Here is a 21278-nt window from a genome sequence, read left to right on the forward strand (position 1 = left end):
CAAATTGCTTCAACTGATGTGAACACGGCGGTGCGATTCTATACGATCTACCTTCCCCCCCGCCCTGCCTACCCATCGCACTGCCTCTGCGGACAGCATTTCTCGGGCCCTTTCCGGGGTGTCGCTTCCGCTCCCGGGCGCGTCTTTCACTGGCGCAAATGCGTCTTCTCTCCGCACTTCCCACAGAGCCACGCGTTCGGAAAAGGGAAGCACATCGAAAATGAATGCCTCCAACTTCACCCCCGCGACCTTTTCTGTCACGGTGACGGGAAAGGTCGCGGCAAAAGAGGTGGGAAGGGCGGGAATCATCTTCCGAGCAGCATGATAGACGGCGCCAAAGCGGGGCAGGACGACGTGCTCCACGAAGTCCAGCGTCAAGAAATGACTGCAGATATTCCCGGCCCCGTATACCAGCTTGCCTTCCTCCCCGGCTTTGCCCGCTTCTCGCAGCGTCGTCATACTTGTGTCCATCTCGCTGTACTCAACCACCGCCGGCCGCCCATTTTTCCGGACCATTACCCCTACCTTCTCCTCTGCCGCCTTCTTCCACACCACCATGTTCCCACAGTCGCTCTTCCGGGCCAGGCAAAATCCTAGAAAGGTCGGATCCGCCACTTTTATGAGGACGTTGTCCACGCTAAACACGTGGAAGGCGTCGATTCCGCGCGCGCGCATGTCTGCCAGGGCCCCTGTCCGGGCGAGCGAGGGGTAGATCCCTTACGGGAAGAGAGAAAGTGCAGGAGAGAGGACATGAAGACGACATACAGGTAAAGAGGACATAAAGACGACAGACAGGTGAAGAGGATACCAGTAATGACTTGGCTATGCTGGTGTGAATGCATCATAAATACTATTGCGTTCACGGTCGCGCGGTGTGGTGTGAGCGAGAGAGGGCAAGCTGGAAGGGAGACCTACCGCTTCAGCAAGAACTTTCTCTGCCCACGGCCAAAACTTACCCCCATTGCCATCCGGTGCCTGAGCAAGCGATGTAGGTGACTCCAATAGCAGCTTTCCTTTCAAATCGAAGCAGGGCATGGTGCTCTGCCGAAAAAAAAAGACGTCTGCGGGGCACAAGCCAAAGTAGTTGTTTTCCTTGAAGAAGTCCTGAGTCTTCTCATGATTCAAAGGGCTCGTCATAACGTAGAAAGGGATGTGCTTCCGTGTTGATCCCTCATTCGGGCAGTCCTTGCCTTCGGGACTACGCAGGAACCTCTCCGCTGCCAATGCTGACACTCGCAAGATTCTTTCCGCTAGCAATTGAAAGATGGACTTTCCAGAAGGCAAGCCAATGTCATACATTCCTTTGGGTCCGTCAAATCCGAGCCGCGTGCCCTGCCCACCGCTCAAAACCAAGGCCGCAACCTTTCCGCGGCCAATGGCGTCTAGGCCCATCTCCTCCCACTCTCGCAAGAGGGCAGGGGAGGTGGTATCTACCGAGGCCAAATCAGACAGCGGTGCATATTCGTCATTCCCCGCAGCTGCAGCAACGGATGCCGATGGCTCGATTCCGAGTCCGTTAAAAATGCGATTTAATTCAGGAAGATCAAGGGCTTCGATTTGTGTGAGGAGGCTCGCTGTCTCTTCCGGAGTGGCGAGGCCAGCGTCGACATAACTGAGGACATGGTCTTGACACGCGTCTCTCAAAGCAAGGCGGACGCGAGCAATACGCTCGTCAACGTCATGGTCGTGAGGCATGGGAAAACCTGGGAACCGATAGGGCGGGGAAGAGGACTCGTGAAAGACCTTATCGCCCGGAAAGGCAACAGAGAAGCCGGAGCGATAATGACGGTCCAAGCGATTCTCCTTCTTTTTGACCTTGACTTGCAGCTGAACCAGCCCCTTTGCCCGCCCGGCACAAAGCACACGTAGACATAAACAGCGTGTATACTCAATATTTATTATCTGTCCGGACGAGGATATTACTGCGGCCGTAAAGCTGTGCCCTGCGGGTGGCGCTTGCTCTTTACCATCGAAGCATTACGAGAACAGAGCTTAGTGGGCAGTGACACATCGTCGAGCCAGTCTGCTTGTCAATTTAGGGCATTTGCGAACGCATGTGATGTGAAGGATGCTGGTTTTTTTCATTGATGACCACTATTGTCTAGGACACTTTGTCAGAAAGGGATGCCCTCTTGCTCCTTGTAGCATGGGCTATGAAGGAGTGGCCTTCCACCAACTTGATGTCTCTACTCACGAATAACGGAGGTTTTGCATTTCATCGATCCCCTTTTCTCCCGTTCTTCTAACTGCAGGAAACACAGAAGTTGTTTCTGGAAGTCGATTGACATGGGTAGTCATCTGGCCAAGCCCATCACCGGTAAGTCGGGTTCCTCCCTTTGGGTCTGGAATGAGACCAAATAATTCAAGGAGATCAGTGCGAATGAAGTTTGGAAAATCCATTACTTTTCGAACGCTCGCGTGAAACCACATTTGCGTCTCAAAACGCGTATGAAATGCGTAGAAGGGAAGAGGTGGGTAATATACTCCTGAACCCTCATTTCTGCCTACCCGCTATCTCCGTGCATTGCCCCACCGCCATGCTTTATATAGAGAAAGAATCGTACGAGAGTAATGCACATGGGCTAAATTTTGGGGCAGCCGCGATGCAAGGCTGGCGGGTGGAGATGGAAGACGCTCACACGGTGATCGAGACTATGGGTAAGACAAGCGGGTGCCTGGGAAGGAGAAGGCATAGTCAACCCCCGAGGCCGAAGCCCTGCTTGCAACAAAGGTCTGGCGTCAATGCGCAGGCTGATGACTGCGACCGTAGTGTGAGAAAAGGATTCGAGGATCTGAGAGCCGGGAGGAAGAGGGGAAAGGAAAACATAGGGGTATCAGGGGCAGTGTCTTATCAGACAACGCGCTGATTCTCGGTGCCAGATGAAGTGTCCCTCGATAATCCTCCTTTGTTTCCCGAGGCCATGCGGCTGCCCTGGTCGCCCAGAGTAGATTGAAGCCGCCCCGCTCACCTTTCCCCTCCTTCCCTTCATCGGCCGGGACCTCAGACCCGGAGCTGGAGGGCCACTCTTTCATCGCAGTCTACGACGGGCACGGGGGGCAGTACTCCGCCATCTATGCGGGGAAGCACATGGTGGATTTCGTCAGACGGACGGTAGCTTACACGGAGTACAAGAAAACCAAGGACGTGGCCCACCTCCAGGTGAGGTTCTCCCGTGTGTCTAGACCGCCCTGTCGCTCCTGTTTGGACCCACAGTAAGGAGGCTGCGTCTTCGATTCTTACGATTTCCCCGCCTTGGTTGTACGTTGCTCACGGTCCCGAACGGTGCTCTCTATCGCCTCCCTCTTACCTGCTTCTCGTCAAAAGAAGGGCTCCACACGAGCGATCCACTTCTGTTCCGAGGGACACTTGACACTCCCCGCTCACCGCTTCTGGCTCTCCCTTCCCCTCTTCCTCCACCCAGACCGCCATCCACTCCGCGTTTCTGAATCTGGACGAGTCCCTGAAACTCCAAGATGAATTTGTCCACAAGCACGATACCAGTGGATGCACGGCCATCTGCGCCATCATCACGCCTTCCCATGTGGTGGTTGCCAACGCCGGCGACTCTCGCGCGGTCATGTACACTACAAAGGGCACCCACCAGCTCTCGCGCGACCACAAACCCTACCTGGAGGACGAGCGGAAGCGGATCGAGAGCGCGGGGGGGATGGTGAGCATGCAGCGTGTCGACGGGGACTTGGCCCTGTCGCGGTCATTGGGAGACTTCCAATTCAAAGACCGGTGAGTCCCACGGGGGTCCCGTCACTGCCGCCGTGTGAGGGTGGATTTGGATTTATGGTGTCCGAATTAATTTCCGTGTGACTCTCCTGCTCCTCTTTTTGCCCATTTTCAACGTTTTGTGGCGTAAGGTGACGCCGCCATGACCTCTCGCCCCTGAGCGCTCCTGATCCTTATCCCCACCTATCCTCCGCAGAAACCTTCCCCCCGAACGCCAAAAAGTCACGGCTGTGCCCGAGGTTCAGGTGCATGTACGGGATCCGGAGAAGGACTTGTGTCTCCTCCTCGCCTGCGACGGGGTCTGGGATGTCTGTGAGAGCGCCGAGGCCGGGCGCATCGTCTTCGACATCCTGGGGGACGGGGAGAAACGGATGGCCTTGGTCGCGGAGGAGCTCTTGGACCAATGCCTGTTGCGGTATTCGAAAGACAATATGTCGGCGGTGGTCGTTGGCTTTGCCAAGTTGTGGGAGGAGCACGGCAAGGAGGGAGAGGGGGTGGAGGGGAGGCGGCGAAGGAGGCTGCCTGCGGGGGAGGAGGAGGAATCGAACGATGGAGGAAAGGCGTCAGAGAGGGGAAAGGAAGAAAAGTAGGGGCTGGAAGAGCTGATGTTTTATCGTGAGAGGAGGATCAAGGCCGACACGAGGGGTAAGAAGACCATAGATTAGTTGCCTATTTGCCGATAAATTGAACCAGTAATGGCGCGAGCACCAGGAGCAGCATCCACAGCATTTGCAGCAGCCGTGTCGGCAGGAGGGGGGGGGTCGGTAAGCACATGCCAAGAAAGAGGCCGATGGATGGTGATATCCAACGCATGGAGCAGGAAACGAGAAGAAAGAGACAAGGAGTGCATGTGGTATGGACGGGCGTCATCGTGAGCTGGATTGCATGAGCAAACATTCGGGAAGCGTGCAAGCAAATTGCTTCAACTGATGTGAACACGGCGGTGCGATTCTATACGATGGGACAGTTTTGATAAACAGTGAATTCTGATCCCAGCGATAAGAGATGCGGTCGCGTAAACTTTTCTGGCTGGCATGTGGCTACATTCGAATGGGAGCCAAGAGGGAAGAGCAACAGAGCCTCCCATCCCTGCACTTTTTCTAAAATTGACAATAGCAACAACTGTTTTGCGAATTTGCCGGAAAGAGTGAAGATTAAAGTGTATTTCTCTGCAAGTCCCTCAGTATTATGTGCATGCATGTCAAAAAATAATTCAAGCCAGCGGGCTCGATAGCCCAAAAGAAACACAAAACTATCAAGAGCGCGGAGATTCAGGGGCCTTCAATGTGTATGTCGCTATTAGCTTTCATGACTTTTGAGGTATGATCATCCCCGATGATATTTCACTGCCAGTAGCACTGCAGCTCCTTCACTCCATAAGCCCATCCATTCCCCGCTTACAACACCTCACCTTTTCCGCTTCGCCTGCCTCTCCTCCCCGCTGCCCCGCCCGGCACCCAAAGCATCCACCTTTCCCTTCCCCCTCGACGTGATCACAGCACTTCGTTCCACGGCCACGGCCGTCGCCACGCCCAACCCCTTCCTCTGTGCCAGTGTCTGGGTCTCCCAGGTCGAAACCATTGCTTGCCTCCGCTCCTGAACAGCCGCCTCGATGCTCTCCACATTTTCCCCCTTCGCCTCTAAATCGTCCCGGAAATGAAGCAAGCCGGTCTCCAAGGACCGCAGCATGGCCCGCCTCGCTTCCTCTTCCTGAGCGGTCCACTGCGGCGGGGGCTTCTGCTGATATTTTCCGTGGGAATGCGGTCGACGGTCTAGTTCCTCCTGCCCGAGGGGCCCCGTTCCCAGCGCTTGGCCGATCGAGATGGTCCGGCCCCCGTCCTCGTCATCGTCGGAGGAGGAGGAGGAGTAAGTGGCCTCGCCCGTCCGCCCTCGCTTCTTGGCTTTATCCGCCCCTTTTGCCCTCCCGCTTCGGTCACCAGGCCGCGTGCTTTGTCCAGGGGCTCTTGCTCCAGAGGGAAGGGGGGAGAGGTCGAGGGGGCGTCCGTCCACATCCTCCCCTTCGCTGTCCTGATCGTCATCGCCCCGAGCCCAGCCGTACTTGCTGCTAAAGATGCTCGTGGCCGCTTCGTCCATGGGCGTCCCATCCACTTCCTCCTCGTCCTCCTCCTCCTCCACCTGCCGCAGAGGAGCCGCCGACGCCCCTGGCCCATACCGCGACATTTCGGACGCGCTCGACCCGCCCGCCTCCCACTCCCCTCCCCGTGCCCCCCTCCCTCCCCGGGTGTCACCTCCCGTCCACCTTCCTCCTTCCAACCGATTTTCCCCCGCCGCCTTTTTCTTCACAAATTCGTCCAAGCGTTTCATCTTTCGCAAGAGGAGCACGAGCGGACCCTCCGTCGTCAAGCCCGCCTGCCGCGCCTGCCGAACAAGGGCATCTCGCCCCTTCTCAAGATCTTCCTCCTTCCCTTCCTCTTCCCCTTCCTTTTCCTCCCCCTCTTTCTCCAGGTCAACCGTCAAGGTAGCCTCCAAGCCAGCAATGAACAAAGGAGGGTAGATGGACCACTCCCCCCACACTTTCAAGACCTTCAGGAGCTTCTCCTCGACGTGCTGGGCAGTGAGCCTCCCCAACACGGCCAAGGAGTTGTGGAAGGCAGAGAACACGTAGGGCAGTGCGAGTTGCAACGATGTTCGATAGGTAGAGGCGTTCCTGACACCGGCCGAGGAATTGTGCAATATGTCTGACACCAGATAAAGACGGGCCACCCTCCGGGAGAGGGACACAGGCTGTTCCCCCGCCAGGTCCTCTGACCATCCCTTCTCCGCACACAGACTCTCCTTGAGCAAGCCCACCACCTCCTCGCTCGCATCGGCATGGTCCAGGGCGAATCCCATCCCCTCCTTGATTTTCGCCCGCCCTCCGTCCAATGCTCGCAGCAAGGCAACAAAGGTCTCGTAGTCTTTCCGGGAGAGGCGAGAAGAAGGCGCCCGCCCCCGCGCAATGTCCCGTGCCCGTTCGGCCTGTCTGCCCGTCAAGAAAGCAGCCGCGGGCATGACAGCTTCTTGCCCCTCATCCCCAGGGGCCCCTACCCGCCCCCGACCTCCCCCTCTCCGACTCCCGCCCGGGCTACGGCTTCGGCTTCGGCTGGCGCTGTGGCTTCGACTACGGCGACGTCGACCCCTTTCTCGGCTCCTGCTCCTCTCCCTGCTTCTACTCCTGCTCTCATGGCGTCCACCCCTCTCCCTCTCTCTCGACCGACTCTGCCGTCGATCCCTCCCTCGACTCCGGCTTCGGCCCCTCTTCCCCGCCTCCTTTTTCCTCTCTGGGCTTCGACTCCGACCTCTATCCCGGCCTTTTTCCCGCCCTCGCTCCCCGTAGTCGCTCGTTTTCTCCTCCTTGGCCTCTTCTTTCACCTCCCGCCGGTCGCGCCAAGCCCCCGGGATGGCGGGAGGTGCCCAGAATGGACCGTCGACGGTCATTTGAAAGGGCCGCACCCGCCACCTCGTCTCCGTGTCGCCCATCAAAAAGCTGAAGACGCGCCACCGGTAAAAGAGAGCCTCCGGCGAGTCCCCTTCCCACAAGAAGCGGAAGCGTGGGTTTTGGCTTTCTGTCACCTTCAGTCGTTCCTCCAGGGGCCCGCCGTCCTTGGCAACATACCGGGCGGTCCGCGAGATCAAAAACTCCACGTCTTTATCCTCCGGAAAAAGCACCGGGAGGACGACATCCCCTGGCCCCGGTTCCTTCTCCTCCTCTTCCCCTTCCTTCCTCCGACCTGGCTCCCCTTCGGGCGATCGGGATCGGGAGCGGCCGTACCTCCCACCACGCCTCCCTCTACCCTCATCCTCCCCGTCATCCAGGCGAGATGGCTCCTGCACTACGCGGCTGCTGATACTGGTCGCCCGACGCAAGGCCTCTTCCAAGGGGTTGGACGAGAGGGAGGAAGGGGGGGAGGACGCGGACGAGGAAGTCGAGGTTGGTGGCCGAACTGAAGAGCCTTGTTCTAGGCCCGCAGCTGCCGAATCCGCTGCCACAAGCCGTCCTGTCGCTTCCCCCTCCGCTCCGGCTGGACCCGACCCTGCTTGCAAAGCCGTCGTCAAGCCCGCTCCGGGCAACCCCCCGTCCCCTCCTCTCCGTCCGCTTCCCTTCAGGCTCCTCCCCTCCTCCTCGGGGCCGGAGGCAGCGTGCAGGGCGCTGGGAGGGAGGCTGAGACCAGGCGGGAGGGCAGATGGGCTCACAAGCGTCGATGGGGAGAGGTTCGCGAGTTTTTTCACGGCTTTACTCCAGCCAATCCCGATCCGATGGTCGTCCAAGAGGAAATCCTGGAGCTGGTCCTTGGCGTCTTCCGCGTCCGCGCGCGTGTAGAAGGAGACAAAGCCCGTGTTCCTCCCACGTGCCCGCTCTTCCTCCGAGCGTGGCCACATGATTTTGACCGAGTACACGCGTCCGAAGCGACCAAAGACCGCCTCCAAGCGCTCCTCTGTGGTCAAGGGAGACAAATTCCCCACGTGCAAATTCGTCGTGTGCGGGTCCCCGTCATCCAAGGAACCCTCCCGTGGACAGGTCTCCTCCTTGCTCACCCCAGATTCCTGCGATTGCTTGAGTTCTTCCAAAAAGGCGTCGATTTGCCGCGGCCCTTTCTTCGAGTTGGCCGACGCCAGCCCAGGCACGAGGGCGGGACCGCTACTTCCTCCGCCATGGCTTCTGTTCCCCAAGGTGGAGCCACTGGCGGATGTGGTCCTCGTGGAGTCCGCCGCTGTGGCGCTTGTGTGGGAAGGAAAGGCAGCCGTAGGGAGGGGCGCCAAGGGCGCTTTCGAGGCCAGAGAGACGGGCATTTGCGGCTGGTAGTGGGAAGGGCCGTCATCTGCAAGGCCTGCCCGGCCCTTGCCACTGCTGCCTCTCCGACTACCATCCCTGGCTCGCACGAATCGCTTCCCATCGTTACCGTTGCCGTCCCCGGCGTCAAATGAAGCGACGAATTGCTCGTAGATTTTAGCAGCCTCGGCATCCTCCTGACGCTTCCTAGCCTCCCGTTCCTCTTTTTCCTTGTGGAACCGGGTCTTTTTAACGGCCGGCTTGGCGTTGTTGTTAGCTGACATAGTTCGCAGCTATACAGCCATGTCTGTAAGCTACAGGAAGGAATGTTGAATGCGTAATCGGCGGAGTAGGGATGATGCTTTTGATGTCTTTCTAAGCACGCAACGAGGCTCCAAGGAGAAGGCGACCCCACGCAAACTTTTACAAACCCAAAACCACCATAAGTGAAATTCACTTCCCAGAGTATGCTCAAATCACAATTATGGACATTTCCTACGGCTGGTTGCGCGCTTAACACAACGTCCCGACGCCCTGTACCCGTCGTTGCCCACCGTTGCTTTGGGGAGGGTGGGGAGGCTGCTGCTTGGCTATGCGGCTTGGCAAAGTCTTAAATTCCAAACTTCGAGTCTGGGAGTCCGAAAGCGTAATCCGAAAAAGTCTCCGTCAAAAAATGGAGGAGAGCACGCGCCGCACCCCGGCCCTGCGGGCTCGTGCGACTTCATCTCGTCTGGCTTCGTATTTCACAGAGGGATTAAGCGACACCGGCGAGAGGGCTCCCTGACAGAGGAAGCGCTTCTCGTGCCTGTGAGAAGGGATTCAGGGCCCGACCACGTGGGAGTAATGGCACCATGCGAGGACGAGATGTTGTCCATGTTGGAGTGTGAGATGTATTGAGCGCGTTGCGGGTAGATAGCGCCCTGTGGTACGCGTTTTGGGACATTAATGCGTCTGTTCAAGCCTCATGCAAGGGCGGGAGTTTCACGAACTTCTGACTGTTCCGGAAAATCAAGAGCTGAATCACTGGCATGGCAAGTGACCAGACGCATAACCATTGGCTTTGCTTGAAAGGGAGGAAAACTGGTTACGTTGTAGGTGGACTAGGACCTCGGAAACTGTGCTTTGCGGCTATGACTGGTACTGATGTGTTGATATTTCAGGCGAGAGGGAAGAGCAACCCGAGTGCAGCGACAGCGCCTCACATCAATAATTTTGTGCATCCTACCCACTATTTCGTGTATGTCTGAGTTTCTTAAACCAGCTTTGAACTCTTATTCAAGCGCTTTCGAGCCTTATGCCTTTTCCGATGGTGAGATAGACCGGAAGACATGTCTAACTTCAAGCCATCCTCACGAACAGGAAAACTACACACATCAAAACAACATCTCCAAGATGCAAATCTTTGTCAAGACTCTGACAGTAAGTGCCACTTTGAGATTTATCGCTCTTACTGAATGGTTTGATTAGGAAGCAAGAGGTGCCAGAACCTTTGAGAGAAAAACACAGCAAAATTTGTCAGGAAAATTTAATCTTGTCACTCATTCCATTTTATGCTCCAACAGGGCAAGACGATCACGCTGGATGTGGAGCCCAGCGACACGATCGAGAACGTGAAGCAGAAGATCCAGGACAAGGAGGGCATCCCCCCTGACCAGCAGCGTCTCATCTTTGCGGGGAAGCAGCTGGAGGACGGGCGCACGCTGTCTGACTACAACATCCAGAAGGAGTCTACGCTGCACTTGGTGCTGCGCCTGCGTGGTGGGGACGCGCTTTGCTAGACATCCGATTTTTCAATTCCTCTGGCGCATTTCCTCTCCGACATGCTTTATTCTTGCTCCGGCAGACTTATGTCGTCAGTGTTGTATTGTTGAGAAGTGAGGCTAGGGGAACATGCGCATGATACAGGGGGTGGATGAAATGCGTACGATGAGGGATCGGGAGGGATGGAAGAATCGAATGTATGCACAGGCTACGCGTCAGTAAAATATGGATCGAAAGAGCTTTACGTTAAGAAAAGAGCAATTATACGTCGCTCTAATGTCTCGTGTACCTTGAGTTGTTGTCATGATCTGTAGAGGAGAAGGCTATGAACAGATGCGGGAAGAACCGCTGTGACATACGACGATGTGTTGTAGAAGGGGTGCGTACAGTCCTTATGCGTCGATAGGAAAGACATATCGAGCAGGAAATGTTGGATAGGCAAGCGACGGTTGAGAAAGCAAGCTGCAAAACTGGTATTTTTGCTAGAAGAGCCTTGACGAAGCTGCGTTATCACAAGGACGGTGTGTACGCATGTGAGCCACAGGAGAAGCCAACGAAGAAAAGAAGAAATCGAAACAAAAAGGCGGTGATGCACTCAGCGTGTTAAATCCCTTTGTCGTTTTTTTCCTGTCCGCGTCCGTCCGAATCTTCGTCTTGGCCCCGCTACCGACTTCGCGACAGACCGACTGCTGTTGCCTATGCTCCCTTTCGAGAATTCAAATGTCACTGCAGCGCCCTCCTTCCAAGGGCACTGCCTCAGGGACAGACCCGTATTGCTGGATCGTGGTGCCAAGAACCACCGCTCCGACCAAAATGGCTAGAAAGCTCAAGCCCTCTACAGCCCCCAGCAACCCTGCTGGTCCTGCTGGCAGACCCGTGCCCGTCCGGATTTTCTTCACGATGGACCAGCCCGCAATACCGACGACAACTAGATAGGAAATCCCTTCCAGAGCGCCAAGGGATCCGCCCGGTCCTGCCGGAAGACCGCACCCCGTCGTCTTAAGGACGTATTCCGAGTAGAGAACAACAGGACATGCTACAAGTCCGAGCGCTGTTACCGCAAGACCCGCTCCCCCAATCTCCTCGGCTTCATCGTCACCACTACTGGCCAAAAGTAGAGTCTTCGACGTTGGATTCGGGCATGTGGCCTTTGAAGGCGATGGAAGCCTCTTTGACACCAGGCGATGACTTGTAGAACGTGGCACGAAAGCTTCAATGCTGCTGATGACAACCAGCAATGAAACGCACAAAATTATGAATTTATTTGCGGTCATTCTCGATGCTTCCTAACCGCGACAATATCTGAATGAGGAGATGGCAAAGCTTGCTACAGTAAGTCGGTGAGTACCTAATATGTACGAACTGGAACCTCCCTCCTCCGACGGAAGCATTCTGCGTCAACTATGCAATTAATAACACCCTAGTACTGCCATGAGATAGAATAGAGTGAAAGACGTCGAGCCAAGAGACAAGGAAGCCCTTACGCGGCCAATCATGGCTTATGTATTCCTTTCTCGTTTTTAACCTCCTCACCCCCCGAAACGAATCGCTGCTATCCCCAAGTAGCCTCTGTCGCATTCTAATAAATTCCCTTCACATGAATCCTGAAATTCCACAGCCCCGGGAATGGTGAATGAAGACAGCTATCTTGTACCGCCAAAACTTCTGGAGGCCTTTCGCCGAGACGGGGTCGTGGTATTGCCTGGAGTCTTCACTGAAGAGGAGATACTCGAGGCCAAGACAGGGTTAGCGACAACACTTAAAATACATGAAGTGGTGAGCAAAATAATGATGCGATGCCGATGATTACTTTCCCGTTTTCTTCCGCCCTCTCGAAGTTCTCCCCTGTCTGATACATATTGTTATGTCGCCTTTCACCATGTCTCGAAAAACCTTCTCAATTTCCTTCGCTCACTGTGACAAATTAGGACGTTCAAGATCTTGAGAAGACGGCTGGTAATTTACGCAAACTTTCTACCACCGGGGGCTCCGGAGGCGTTCTAGACATTTTTTACGCTCCTTGGAAGCTTCGCCTTTCAGAAAATCCTCGATTCTTCAGCGCGATTTCTCAATTATGGGCAGCTACTTACGCAGAAGGACGCGCATCGTCAAAGGGAGGCGTTTGTATGGATGTGAGAAGAGGGACGGTGGAAGGACAGGGAGAGGAGAGGGAGGAAGAAAGAGGGATTGACGCGACAGATGACGAGCAGCCGCTGTATGCCCATCCCCACGGACCCTTCGACCCCCGGCGCGGCTATTTCTACCTGGACCGGTGTGGTTTCCGTGTGCCTGATCGCATCAGTGCACAACATGCCAAGGGGAAACGGCCTCTGCAACGCTCGCTCACTCCCCACCTCGATTGTTGCCCGGCAGCGCTCTATACCTCGGACAAGGCGGTCCCACGCTGGCGCCCCGTCCAGAGCTTCGTGGCCCTCACAGACAATTTGGGGCCTCAGACCGGCGGCTTTGAATGCGTGAAAGGCTGGCATCGGACCTTCCAGAGCTGGGCGGACCATCGACCGACCTGTCGTCAAACGGGGAAAGCCGCGCCTTGCGTCGGCGACTTCACCCCCATCCGTCCCGTGGAAGACGCCGAGGTGATTGCTCGCTTTGCTCCTGTCTACTACCAGGCTGGAAGCGTCATAGCCTTCGATTGGCGCATCCCCCATGCCAACGCCACGCACCATGTCGGGTTGGAACCTCGGCAAGTCAGCTACGCCAGTTTTCTTCCCGATGTGCCGGTGAACCGGGAATATGCCCGGCGCCAAGCTCAACGGTTTTACAACGGGTTGCAGCCGGACGACCAATGGAAAGAAAATTCCGACAGTAAAGAGGTATATGGCGATGGCTCTGTCTTCGAGTTCTCCGACTTAGGGCGCCGCTTGCTGGGATTCGGTGCGGAGGAAGTGAGTTTACGTGCTGAAAATGAATTCGGAGCTCTAGAAAGAGGCGATGCGGGCAGAGAGGACAATTTGTGCAGATTCTCAGGACGTAGACAGCCGGGAGATCCTTGTAGTGCGGGACAGAAAAGGGAATGTGGGAAACAAGGGCGTACCTAGAGGTTTTTCGCAAAATTCTCAATGTTTTCTTAAAAAAGCTTATTAGATTGCCTGCATTACAGGAAAGGAATGCAATATAGCTAAAGCCCTGGATTGGACCGTACGAAATCGTCCTGTCCAGGGGTTTGCTAATCCATCGGAGACTCCTTTCTTGTGAAATGGACAATATAATCAAGCTCCTGTACGATAGACACGTTGGCAGGGATACAAAGCAAATGTAGGACTATGATCGCTGTTGTCCAGGAAAGTTTGCTTCCTGTAAATTTCTTTTCCACATCCAAGGGGCACAAATTTTGTCCTCCACAAGCGGCTACTCTTTTACGAAGAGCGATCCCACATTCGTCAGTGATGTGCCATCTTGTACTGCAGTCCACAGTACTTGCAGGTTGCAACTTCCTCCCCCACTGTGTTGAGCTGGATGTACTCGATCGGGTGACCCATGCCCCCTCCCCCTCCATCGCACAACGCCACCGTCCCATGCACCTCTGTCACCGGGAACTGTGCGACAAGTTCTTCGGCATTACTTCGGTGCGCGCCGTGAGTGTACGGAGAGTTGCTGGGGTTTGAAGGCGGGGACGAGGATGGGGGAACAGAGAAGCAACGCCGCGAAGGGGCGCTCATGATAGCGGGCGCATGCACTCTGCGCTGAACCCGGAAGGCTGTCTTTACAGTAGCGAGCTGCCGTGTAATTGAATTGCGCAGCATGATTTCCTGATGTGTGTGCTGCGATCCTGTGCCCTGTGTTTGGTGCCCGGGTTGAGGCAGGAAAGGTATTTAGTCCTCGAGCTGACCCACGCTTAGTGCTACATGCTTGCCCCTTCCTAGGCCCCAGGCTTCCACATTCATGGCATTGAAGCACCACAACGTATCGGCATGCTATTATTCTCTGAGAATGAATGTGATGATAGGCACAACAAAATGCGCGCACGCACTTAATCTTGACGACTCTAACCAGCCTTCACGCCTGTACCCTGTAGCTTGCTGCTCCTGATGCCCTGTTAACCGCAACCTTTCGAACCACATACACGCACATAACCCCTCAATCAGCGTTTATGTGTCACATATGCCATATTTTATCTGGCTCATGTATCCGTGTGGGTCTTTCAACTACGCAAAACCACGTTGAGCGGGCGCGAGACAAAGGAAGGCTTCCATTCCGATCTCTACGTTTCCCCTGGCAAGCACGCAGACCAGCACTGTCATAACATACATGTCTAGTACATCGATTTTCTACAACCGTTAATCGCGGGAGTAGCACCAGTGCGCTCAATCACACATTCACCGCCGAGGCTTTTTTCTAACGTGTGAGGAGAGCACTAAAGGGGTGTCTTATTTTTAAGCAGCGTCATACGCCAGCGGTACTAGTAGTCGTTGGGCACTCGAACGTCTCAGACCTCAGCTGCTCCATTTTGGCCCGCACAGCTCCGCTATCGATCGACATGCATCCACTGACCAATATGCTACACAGGAATATCACCTTGACTTCCAAAGTGCCTTACCTCATGCGCGCGAAAGTTGTGAGCTTGAAAGGTACGTGCACGACCGCGACCTCCTCCCTTGTAGGCGTTCCAAGTCGACCTCAAGCCCCTTGCGCACGCACATTCAAGCGGATGCGGCCATTTTCCACCACTTCGTCCCAGTCATCTGGCGGCAAGGAAACTTCACCACCCGCAGTGCCAGAGACGCCATTGTATTCTTCTCACATTCCCACAAGCGGCTTTCAGAAACTCTACATTGCTGGGTTTTCAGCCGCTACCGCTTTCCGCGATCCAGAGCGGGGTGATATGGTAGCAGCTTTGGGTGAAACAACCGGAACGAGGGCTTTGCAGCGTCTGAGGCGTGTCATGTCTGCTGACCCTGTGGGACGAGAACTGCTGGCGGCTAAACCCGACATCAAAGAAGACTCGACGCGTCCAGATCGTCTTCGGAGACTCCCCGAAGGTACCTTTGGTCGCCAGTACGCCCGTTTCCTCGACCACCACGGCTATTCTCCCGATGAGCGCGCGGCGGTCCGATTCGTGGATGATGCGGAATTGGCCTTCGTAATGCAACGGTACCGACAAGTGCATGATTTTTGGCACGTGTTGTGCGGACTGCCGCCTACAGTTCTGGGAGAGTTGGCGCTAAAGTGGTTCGAGATGGTCCAAACTCGCTTGCCCATTGCGGCTTTTAGTGGCGTGGTGGGGCCTTTATCTTTGTCGGCGCAAGAGCGAAAACTTCTTAAGGAGCAATATATACCCTGGGCGGTGCGGGCGGCAGTCAAAGCCAGGCCATTAATGTGCGTCTGGTACGAGCGTAGCTTCGAGGAACCTTTGGAACTGATGCGGAAACGACTACAAATCGTAACAGCTCCGCCGATGACGACTGTGTAATCAATGTGGGAATTCATAAGTGCACACGGATGCGTCAGGAGTGAAAGCAATGATGTGGACCTTTCCAATAGGTCGGACAAGCATGTTTTTGAATCCCTGTGTAGAAATGTTGCTTCGTTGGGATTATCTTACGAACCGCTGGTTGACATTGATATTCGATTACATTTATTCTTGCGTCATTCTTCTTCATGAGACTCGGAGTCATAATCGATACTTCCGGTTTCCGTCTAGTTTCCTCCATAACTTCCTATCATCCGCCACTTCCTTTACCGCTGATTTGACATGTCTCCAGCCCCTGTCACTGGTTCGTGCTCGACCGAAGCCGTCGCAATGCGCGGGTCTTTGTGTATGTACTCGACAGGGGGTGCCATAGGGTCAGGCGACACGTAACCGATTTGTTCGAAGAGGGCCTTGTTCAGTGCCATTTCCGAGGGTTGGACGAAGCCAACAATAATGCGTTGATTTTGTTCCTGCTGTTCTTGAATCTGCTTGGCAAGCAGCCGCTGATAATCTTTGAGGGCGGTACGCGTCGCTCGTTGCTTTGCAAGGTCCTCCTCCTGCGCCGCCTGATTGCGAGAAAGCATGGCCTCGGCCATTGCACGTTCTTCCGCTTGCATCTGCTCTTTCCGCTCAGCTTTTAAACACATTTCGAGGTCCAAGGCTTTGAGCTGTGCGATTGTTGCAGCCTTTTGCTTCTCTTTGCGCCTTTTCTCCTCTGCTTCGTGCGCGGCTCTGGCGAGTTCTTGATGCCTAAGTGCTCGACGTTCGTCCTCCTCCACTTTTCGCTTCAAGACCTCCTGGGCGGTCATACTGTACGAAATCTCTTTGGCTTCTTGCCTGGCCACGACTTTTTGAAAGGCCGCGTGCTGCTCTCGATCTTTCTTATCTTGCGCTGCCTCCCACTCCTTCCCCAGTCTGATGATCTCCTCCGCCTCCTCCTGCTTGCGTTTGATCCTATCTCGAATCTGCTGCTGCACATCTTCCTGAATCTCTTTCATTCGCTCGCGGTCTGCCCGTTTCTGGCGTCGCATCGCTTCAATTTGTTCAATGGCAACACGACGAGCCTCCTCCAGTTCCGTTTGTTCTATTTCTATTTGCTTCTGGCGCTGCAGTAATTTCTGTTGCCGAGTTCTTTCCATATCCTTGCAAAATTCCGTACGATATGCTACCATACTGCTCATATGTGCATTACGCGCTGCCTCCTCAGCCTCTTTTTGCATGTGGGCGTCTTTCTCCAACTGCTGCGCCCAAGCGCGCGATTCAGCTTTCGTGGCTTCTTCTTGAGCTTGCCGATCACGCACTTGACCGTCGTAAAATCGGGATAAATCGCGCTTCTCGTTTTGCACCTTCTTGCGTATCTCCTTGTCATGAGAGATTTGATCTTGGCGGCGTTTAGTGTCCATCAAATACCAAGCGTCTGCATTGCGCTTTAGCTGGTACAATTGTCTAAGCGTCAATCCTTGCCGTGTCACTTGTCGAGGAGTATCGCTCTCCACGATGTTCAGCGAAGAGTTCGCAACATCATTGCTTGAAATTGCGTTACAACGAGAATCTGGCCTTCGAATGGGCACCGAGAGGTCCTTTTGATCCGAGTGGGAGGGAGTCGGCAGCGTGCAGGAGGAAGAAGATACAGTCTGAATTGGCATGGCTTCAACAGCTGAAGCCGCTATCGATGTTGTCTTGTGGCCAAGCAATGTTTGGTTGTACAGTTTAGAGGGGAGTTTTGTCTTCCTAGTGCGCCCTTGTGGGTCTCGTGGGGGATACATGCCGACTTTTGACGTTGCAAGCGTCCGCTCACAGCTCGTTCTCTCTGTGTGCCGGTAGGGATGGGCCGGGATACATGTCGTTACTAGGGTATTTTTATTAGCGATGTATACCAGGAATTAAGCTCTGTTCTGTGCATTAAAGTACTTGGCACAATTTAATATCCGAGATTGAGAGGGCTAGGAACAGTTTCACTTATTTACCGCTCGCATCGACCGAAAAATGCGACGTAACGCAGGCATTACGTGAACCGTTACCGCTTGTCGTGCCTGCCAACGGTCCTCTTGGAGACCGCTCCGTAGCCTGGAAAAAGGACTTGCAAAAAGCCATTACTACCGCGACCTACCGAAGATCCATCACCGACGTTGTGTTGGATTGTAAATACGCGGCCTGTGTCCAATGCCTGCTTTCCACGCCCTTTGCAAGCCGTGAAGGCTTGCCGACCTCAAACCCCCCCTCGCACACATTGCTTCCTCCGAGGCGCCTTTCCACAAGACTTTGTCCTTCAAACTCGCTCAAATACATTTGGCGGAAACGCGCCACTCGTCTGATAAGTTTTCCCTCATGCATGATTGCAAATGGCAGTTTATCTCCACGTTTTCCTCAATGGTGATTTCCTTCGCGATGGATGATGTTTGTATTCGCTCCAAGCCACCTTTTCTCTGTGCTTGAGTGACACAGGGTCGATGGCGACGCATCGCTCACATGGCAACACGCTTACTAACAGGCAAAGAGGAAAGGGCCAATGAACTGCATATTTCAATCTTCTCTACTGCTGTAACGTGTGCTAGTGATGACTTAGCTTGCGCATTACCTGCCTTGCATTTTCCGCGGCCATCTATCGTGTTCTACCTCCTCTCTCCTTCCCTCCTCCCTCACCTCGTCCCATCCGCCGACGGTTTGAACTTCATCGGACCGACGTGCGAAGGGCCTGATTGTAATCTGCTATTCGTTTCTTCGAATTGGTTCCCCGTGCAAATACATGGCACCCGTCAAGGTCTTGAATGTGGCCGAAAAACCTAGCGTGGCGAAAGAAATCTCTGCCATACTCTCTGGCGGCAACCGTGCCCCACGTCGTCGCCAAGGGGGATCTGACTACAATCCAATATGGGAATTCGGCTGTCAAATACGTGGAGAGCTTGTAGATATGGTGTTTACCTCGGTCCGAGGCCACCTCTTGGAGATGGAATTCGTGGAACCCTACTGCAAGAATTGGCATGCCTGTCGCCCGGGGGACCTGTTCACGATCCCCGTGGAGAAAAAAGTGGGCAAGGACAAAGAGGGTTTGGAAAGATGCTTGAAATCCGAAGCAAGGGTGTGCCAGCGGCTGATCTTGTGGCTGGACTGCGATTTGGAAGGGGAAAACATTGCCTTTGAGGTGATGGACGTGTGTCGGGCCGCGAACTCGCGTTTGCGGGTGGAACGTGCCCGTTTCTCCGCTCTCATTCCCCGAGAAATCTGGCACGCCCTCGAACACCTCGTGGAACCTAATGTGTACCAATCGGAAGCCGTCAATGCCCGGATGGAAATCGATTTACGGATCGGTGCTGCTTTCACCCGCTTCCAGACCCTGAAACTCCAAGGGAAGTTCGACGGGGTCGAGGACTCTATCATTTCGTATGGTCCCTGCCAATTTCCCACGATGGGTTTTGTGGTCGATCGGTACAAAGCGATCGAGTCGTTCCAGAGGGAGGAGTTTTGGCGGATCCAAATGGCGTACCGGGGGGGGCGTGAAGACGGGGACGGGGGCCCACAGGGAATCACCCGCTTTCAATGGAAGCGGGAGAGGTTGTTCGACGAGGCGGCTTGTGCGGTTTTGTACGTGATGGTGGTGGAAGCCAAAGAGGCGCGGGTCACACACGTGAATGCCGCGCCGGCCACCCGCGATCGACCGCTGCCCTTGTCGACCGTTGAGCTGCAGAAGAAAGCGTCCAGGTTGGGGCAGGGAGGGAGGAAGGGTGGGCGGGGCAAGGGGATAGGAAAGAAAGGAAAGTGGGAGGAGAGACGAGGGAGGCGTATGAGGGGGGCTTCATCAGGAACCTGGGGAAGAGCTAATTTTGGAGCGCGGTACATAAGTTAACAACTTGGCGCCCGTCCCGTTGCTCACCAACCTCCCCTCTCAACCCGCAACTCTTCCTCTTCTTCAGGTTCTTTAACATGAGCTCGGACGTGTGCATGCACGTGGCCGAAGAGCTTTATACGAAAGGCTTTATTTCCTACCCGCGCACGGAAACCGAAAGCTTCTCCCCGGACGCAGACCTGCGCGGCCTCATCGCCGAGCAAGGCAGGCATCCCGCGTGGGGAGCGTTCGCGAGAGAACTTGTAGGGGGCAGGGAAGAGGAAGGAGGGCAGCACGGGCGTGACAGCGGTGCAGGAAAGTTCAGGTTCCCGCGGAAAGGGAGCAAGGATGATCAGGCCCATCCCCCCATCCATCCTACAAAGCTCGCGACATCTCAAGAACTGAAAGGGACGGACGAACAGGTTGGTGAGAGCGTGCTCTGCGTCGCAATGACGTGCAGAGCCTGCTTGTGGGGGGTCTTGCCCATCGGTTGGCAGTGGTGGGTATGCGCGTGGCTACTGGGTTTTCCCGCGGTGCTTTCTTTGAGCACAACCAGGCCCACGCGGGTAATCGATGGGGGCAAAGAATCTTGAGATCCATTTGAAAAGGCTTCCGAGTGTCGGCCACATTTTGTCTCGTGATTCCTCCGTAGCACCCGATCACACTCATGTTCTCGATCCCACTCATGCCTCTCTTTGTTCTTTGTCTCCTATTTTTACCGACGCGCTATACAGAAAGTGTACGAGCTGGTCGTTCGCCATTTTCTCGCTTGCTGCTCAGATGACGCCAAGGGCAAACGCACCAAGGTACAATCAACTTCTTAGTGCCCCTTTTTCTCGCTTGTCCACCTTGGGAGCTCCCGATCTTCTCTGTTCGCCAAACAAGGCACTGCGATTCATTCTCGCGTAAATTTCCTCTTCTGGTGCTATTTTTTTCTTACTCCTCCCCTCTCTTCCTTCCCTTTCACCGCCCCTCGCGCTCGCAGGTTACTGTCGAGATGGGTGGAGAGGAATTCACGGCCACGGGCATCGTCATTTTGGTGGGTTTCCTGGTGGCATTTTGCTTCTCGTGCGCTGAAATTTTATTCTCATTCCCTTCCATCCCTGGTATTGCAACTTACTTCGCACGTCTCGACAAATTTACCTTCCCTTCCAACCTCCCCTCTCCCCTTCCCTCGATACCCCTTCCTCTCCTTCTCTATCTACTCACGCAGGAGAGAAACTGGCTAGACGTATACAACGGATGGGAAAAGTGGCACGCTTCCACTCTCCCGGCGAACGTTCTGCAGGTGAGCTTTTTCGTCTCCTATCGATCGCTTTCTATCCATCCCCTGCGTGATTCATCCCGGTAAAATGCACCGCGTTCCTCCTTTCTCCTCCCCCTGTCTTCGGGCTATCATTCTTTCCACGCTGAGTCAGCGTCCTTTGTTTACAGCTTCCATGCCCGCGCATCTTTGCGCCTTCCTCCTTCTCCCTTCTCCCTGTGACACCCCTTTCCGACGACTGAAGGCACACCCCCTTCTTTTGTCCGTATTTATTATCGACCTGCAACCGTTGTCTTTCCTCAACTCGCAACCTACAGGTCGGCGCTGCCTTCGTCCCTACCTCCCTTACCCTGGAGACGGGCTGCACTCAGCCCCCCCCCCTGCTCAGCGAGGCCGACCTGATCAGCCGAATGGACGAGAAAGGGATCGGGACTGACGCGACGATTGCTCAGCACATCAAAACCATCATCCGCCACTTCCTTTACCGCT

The 21278-nt window shown here is 55.0% G+C and overlaps 5 protein-coding genes across 5 annotated transcripts; 2 read left to right on the forward strand and 3 right to left on the reverse strand.

Moving 5' to 3' along the window:
- Positions 1–5954: 5954 nt before the first annotated feature.
- SR140 (U2-associated protein SR140) lies at positions 5955–6739 on the reverse strand (the record flags this gene model as incomplete). Its single annotated transcript, XM_005854373.1, has 1 exon — positions 5955–6739. A coding segment is annotated over one exon (785 nt), but the record flags the coding sequence as incomplete, so codon positions are not given.
- An 84-nt stretch (positions 6740–6823) lies between these two features.
- NGA_2053820 (uncharacterized protein) lies at positions 6824–7556 on the forward strand (the record flags this gene model as incomplete). Its single annotated transcript, XM_005854374.1, has 1 exon — positions 6824–7556. A coding segment is annotated over one exon (733 nt), but the record flags the coding sequence as incomplete, so codon positions are not given.
- Positions 7557–7632: 76 nt separating this feature from the next.
- Positions 7633–8826, reverse strand: SR140 (U2-associated protein SR140; the record flags this gene model as incomplete). Its single annotated transcript, XM_005854372.1, has 1 exon — positions 7633–8826. A coding segment is annotated over exon 1 (1162 nt), but the record flags the coding sequence as incomplete, so codon positions are not given.
- Positions 8827–10872: 2046 nt separating this feature from the next.
- NGA_2002000 (uncharacterized protein) lies at positions 10873–11576 on the reverse strand. Its single transcript, XM_005854371.1, has one exon. It carries the CDS (start codon positions 11543–11545, stop codon positions 10988–10990), a length of 558 nt encoding a protein of 185 aa, XP_005854433.1. The 5' UTR covers positions 11546–11576; the 3' UTR covers positions 10873–10987.
- Positions 11577–12409: 833 nt separating this feature from the next.
- NGA_2095100 (phytanoyl- dioxygenase superfamily protein) lies at positions 12410–14076 on the forward strand (the record flags this gene model as incomplete). Its single annotated transcript, XM_005854375.1, has 1 exon — positions 12410–14076. A coding segment is annotated over one exon (921 nt), but the record flags the coding sequence as incomplete, so codon positions are not given.
- Between the last annotated feature and the right edge of the window lie 7202 nt (positions 14077–21278).

Source organism: Nannochloropsis gaditana (assembly GCF_000240725.1).
Source record: "Nannochloropsis gaditana CCMP526 unplaced genomic scaffold scaffold526, whole genome shotgun sequence".
Classification (NCBI taxonomy): domain Eukaryota; class Eustigmatophyceae; order Eustigmatales; family Monodopsidaceae; genus Microchloropsis; species Microchloropsis gaditana.

What these genes read in the sequence shown, in the direction of transcription:
- NGA_2002000 (XM_005854371.1), bottom strand. Translation starts at nt 11,545, where the DNA reads ATGACCGCAAATAAATTCATAATTTTGTGCGTTTCATTGCTGGTTGTC.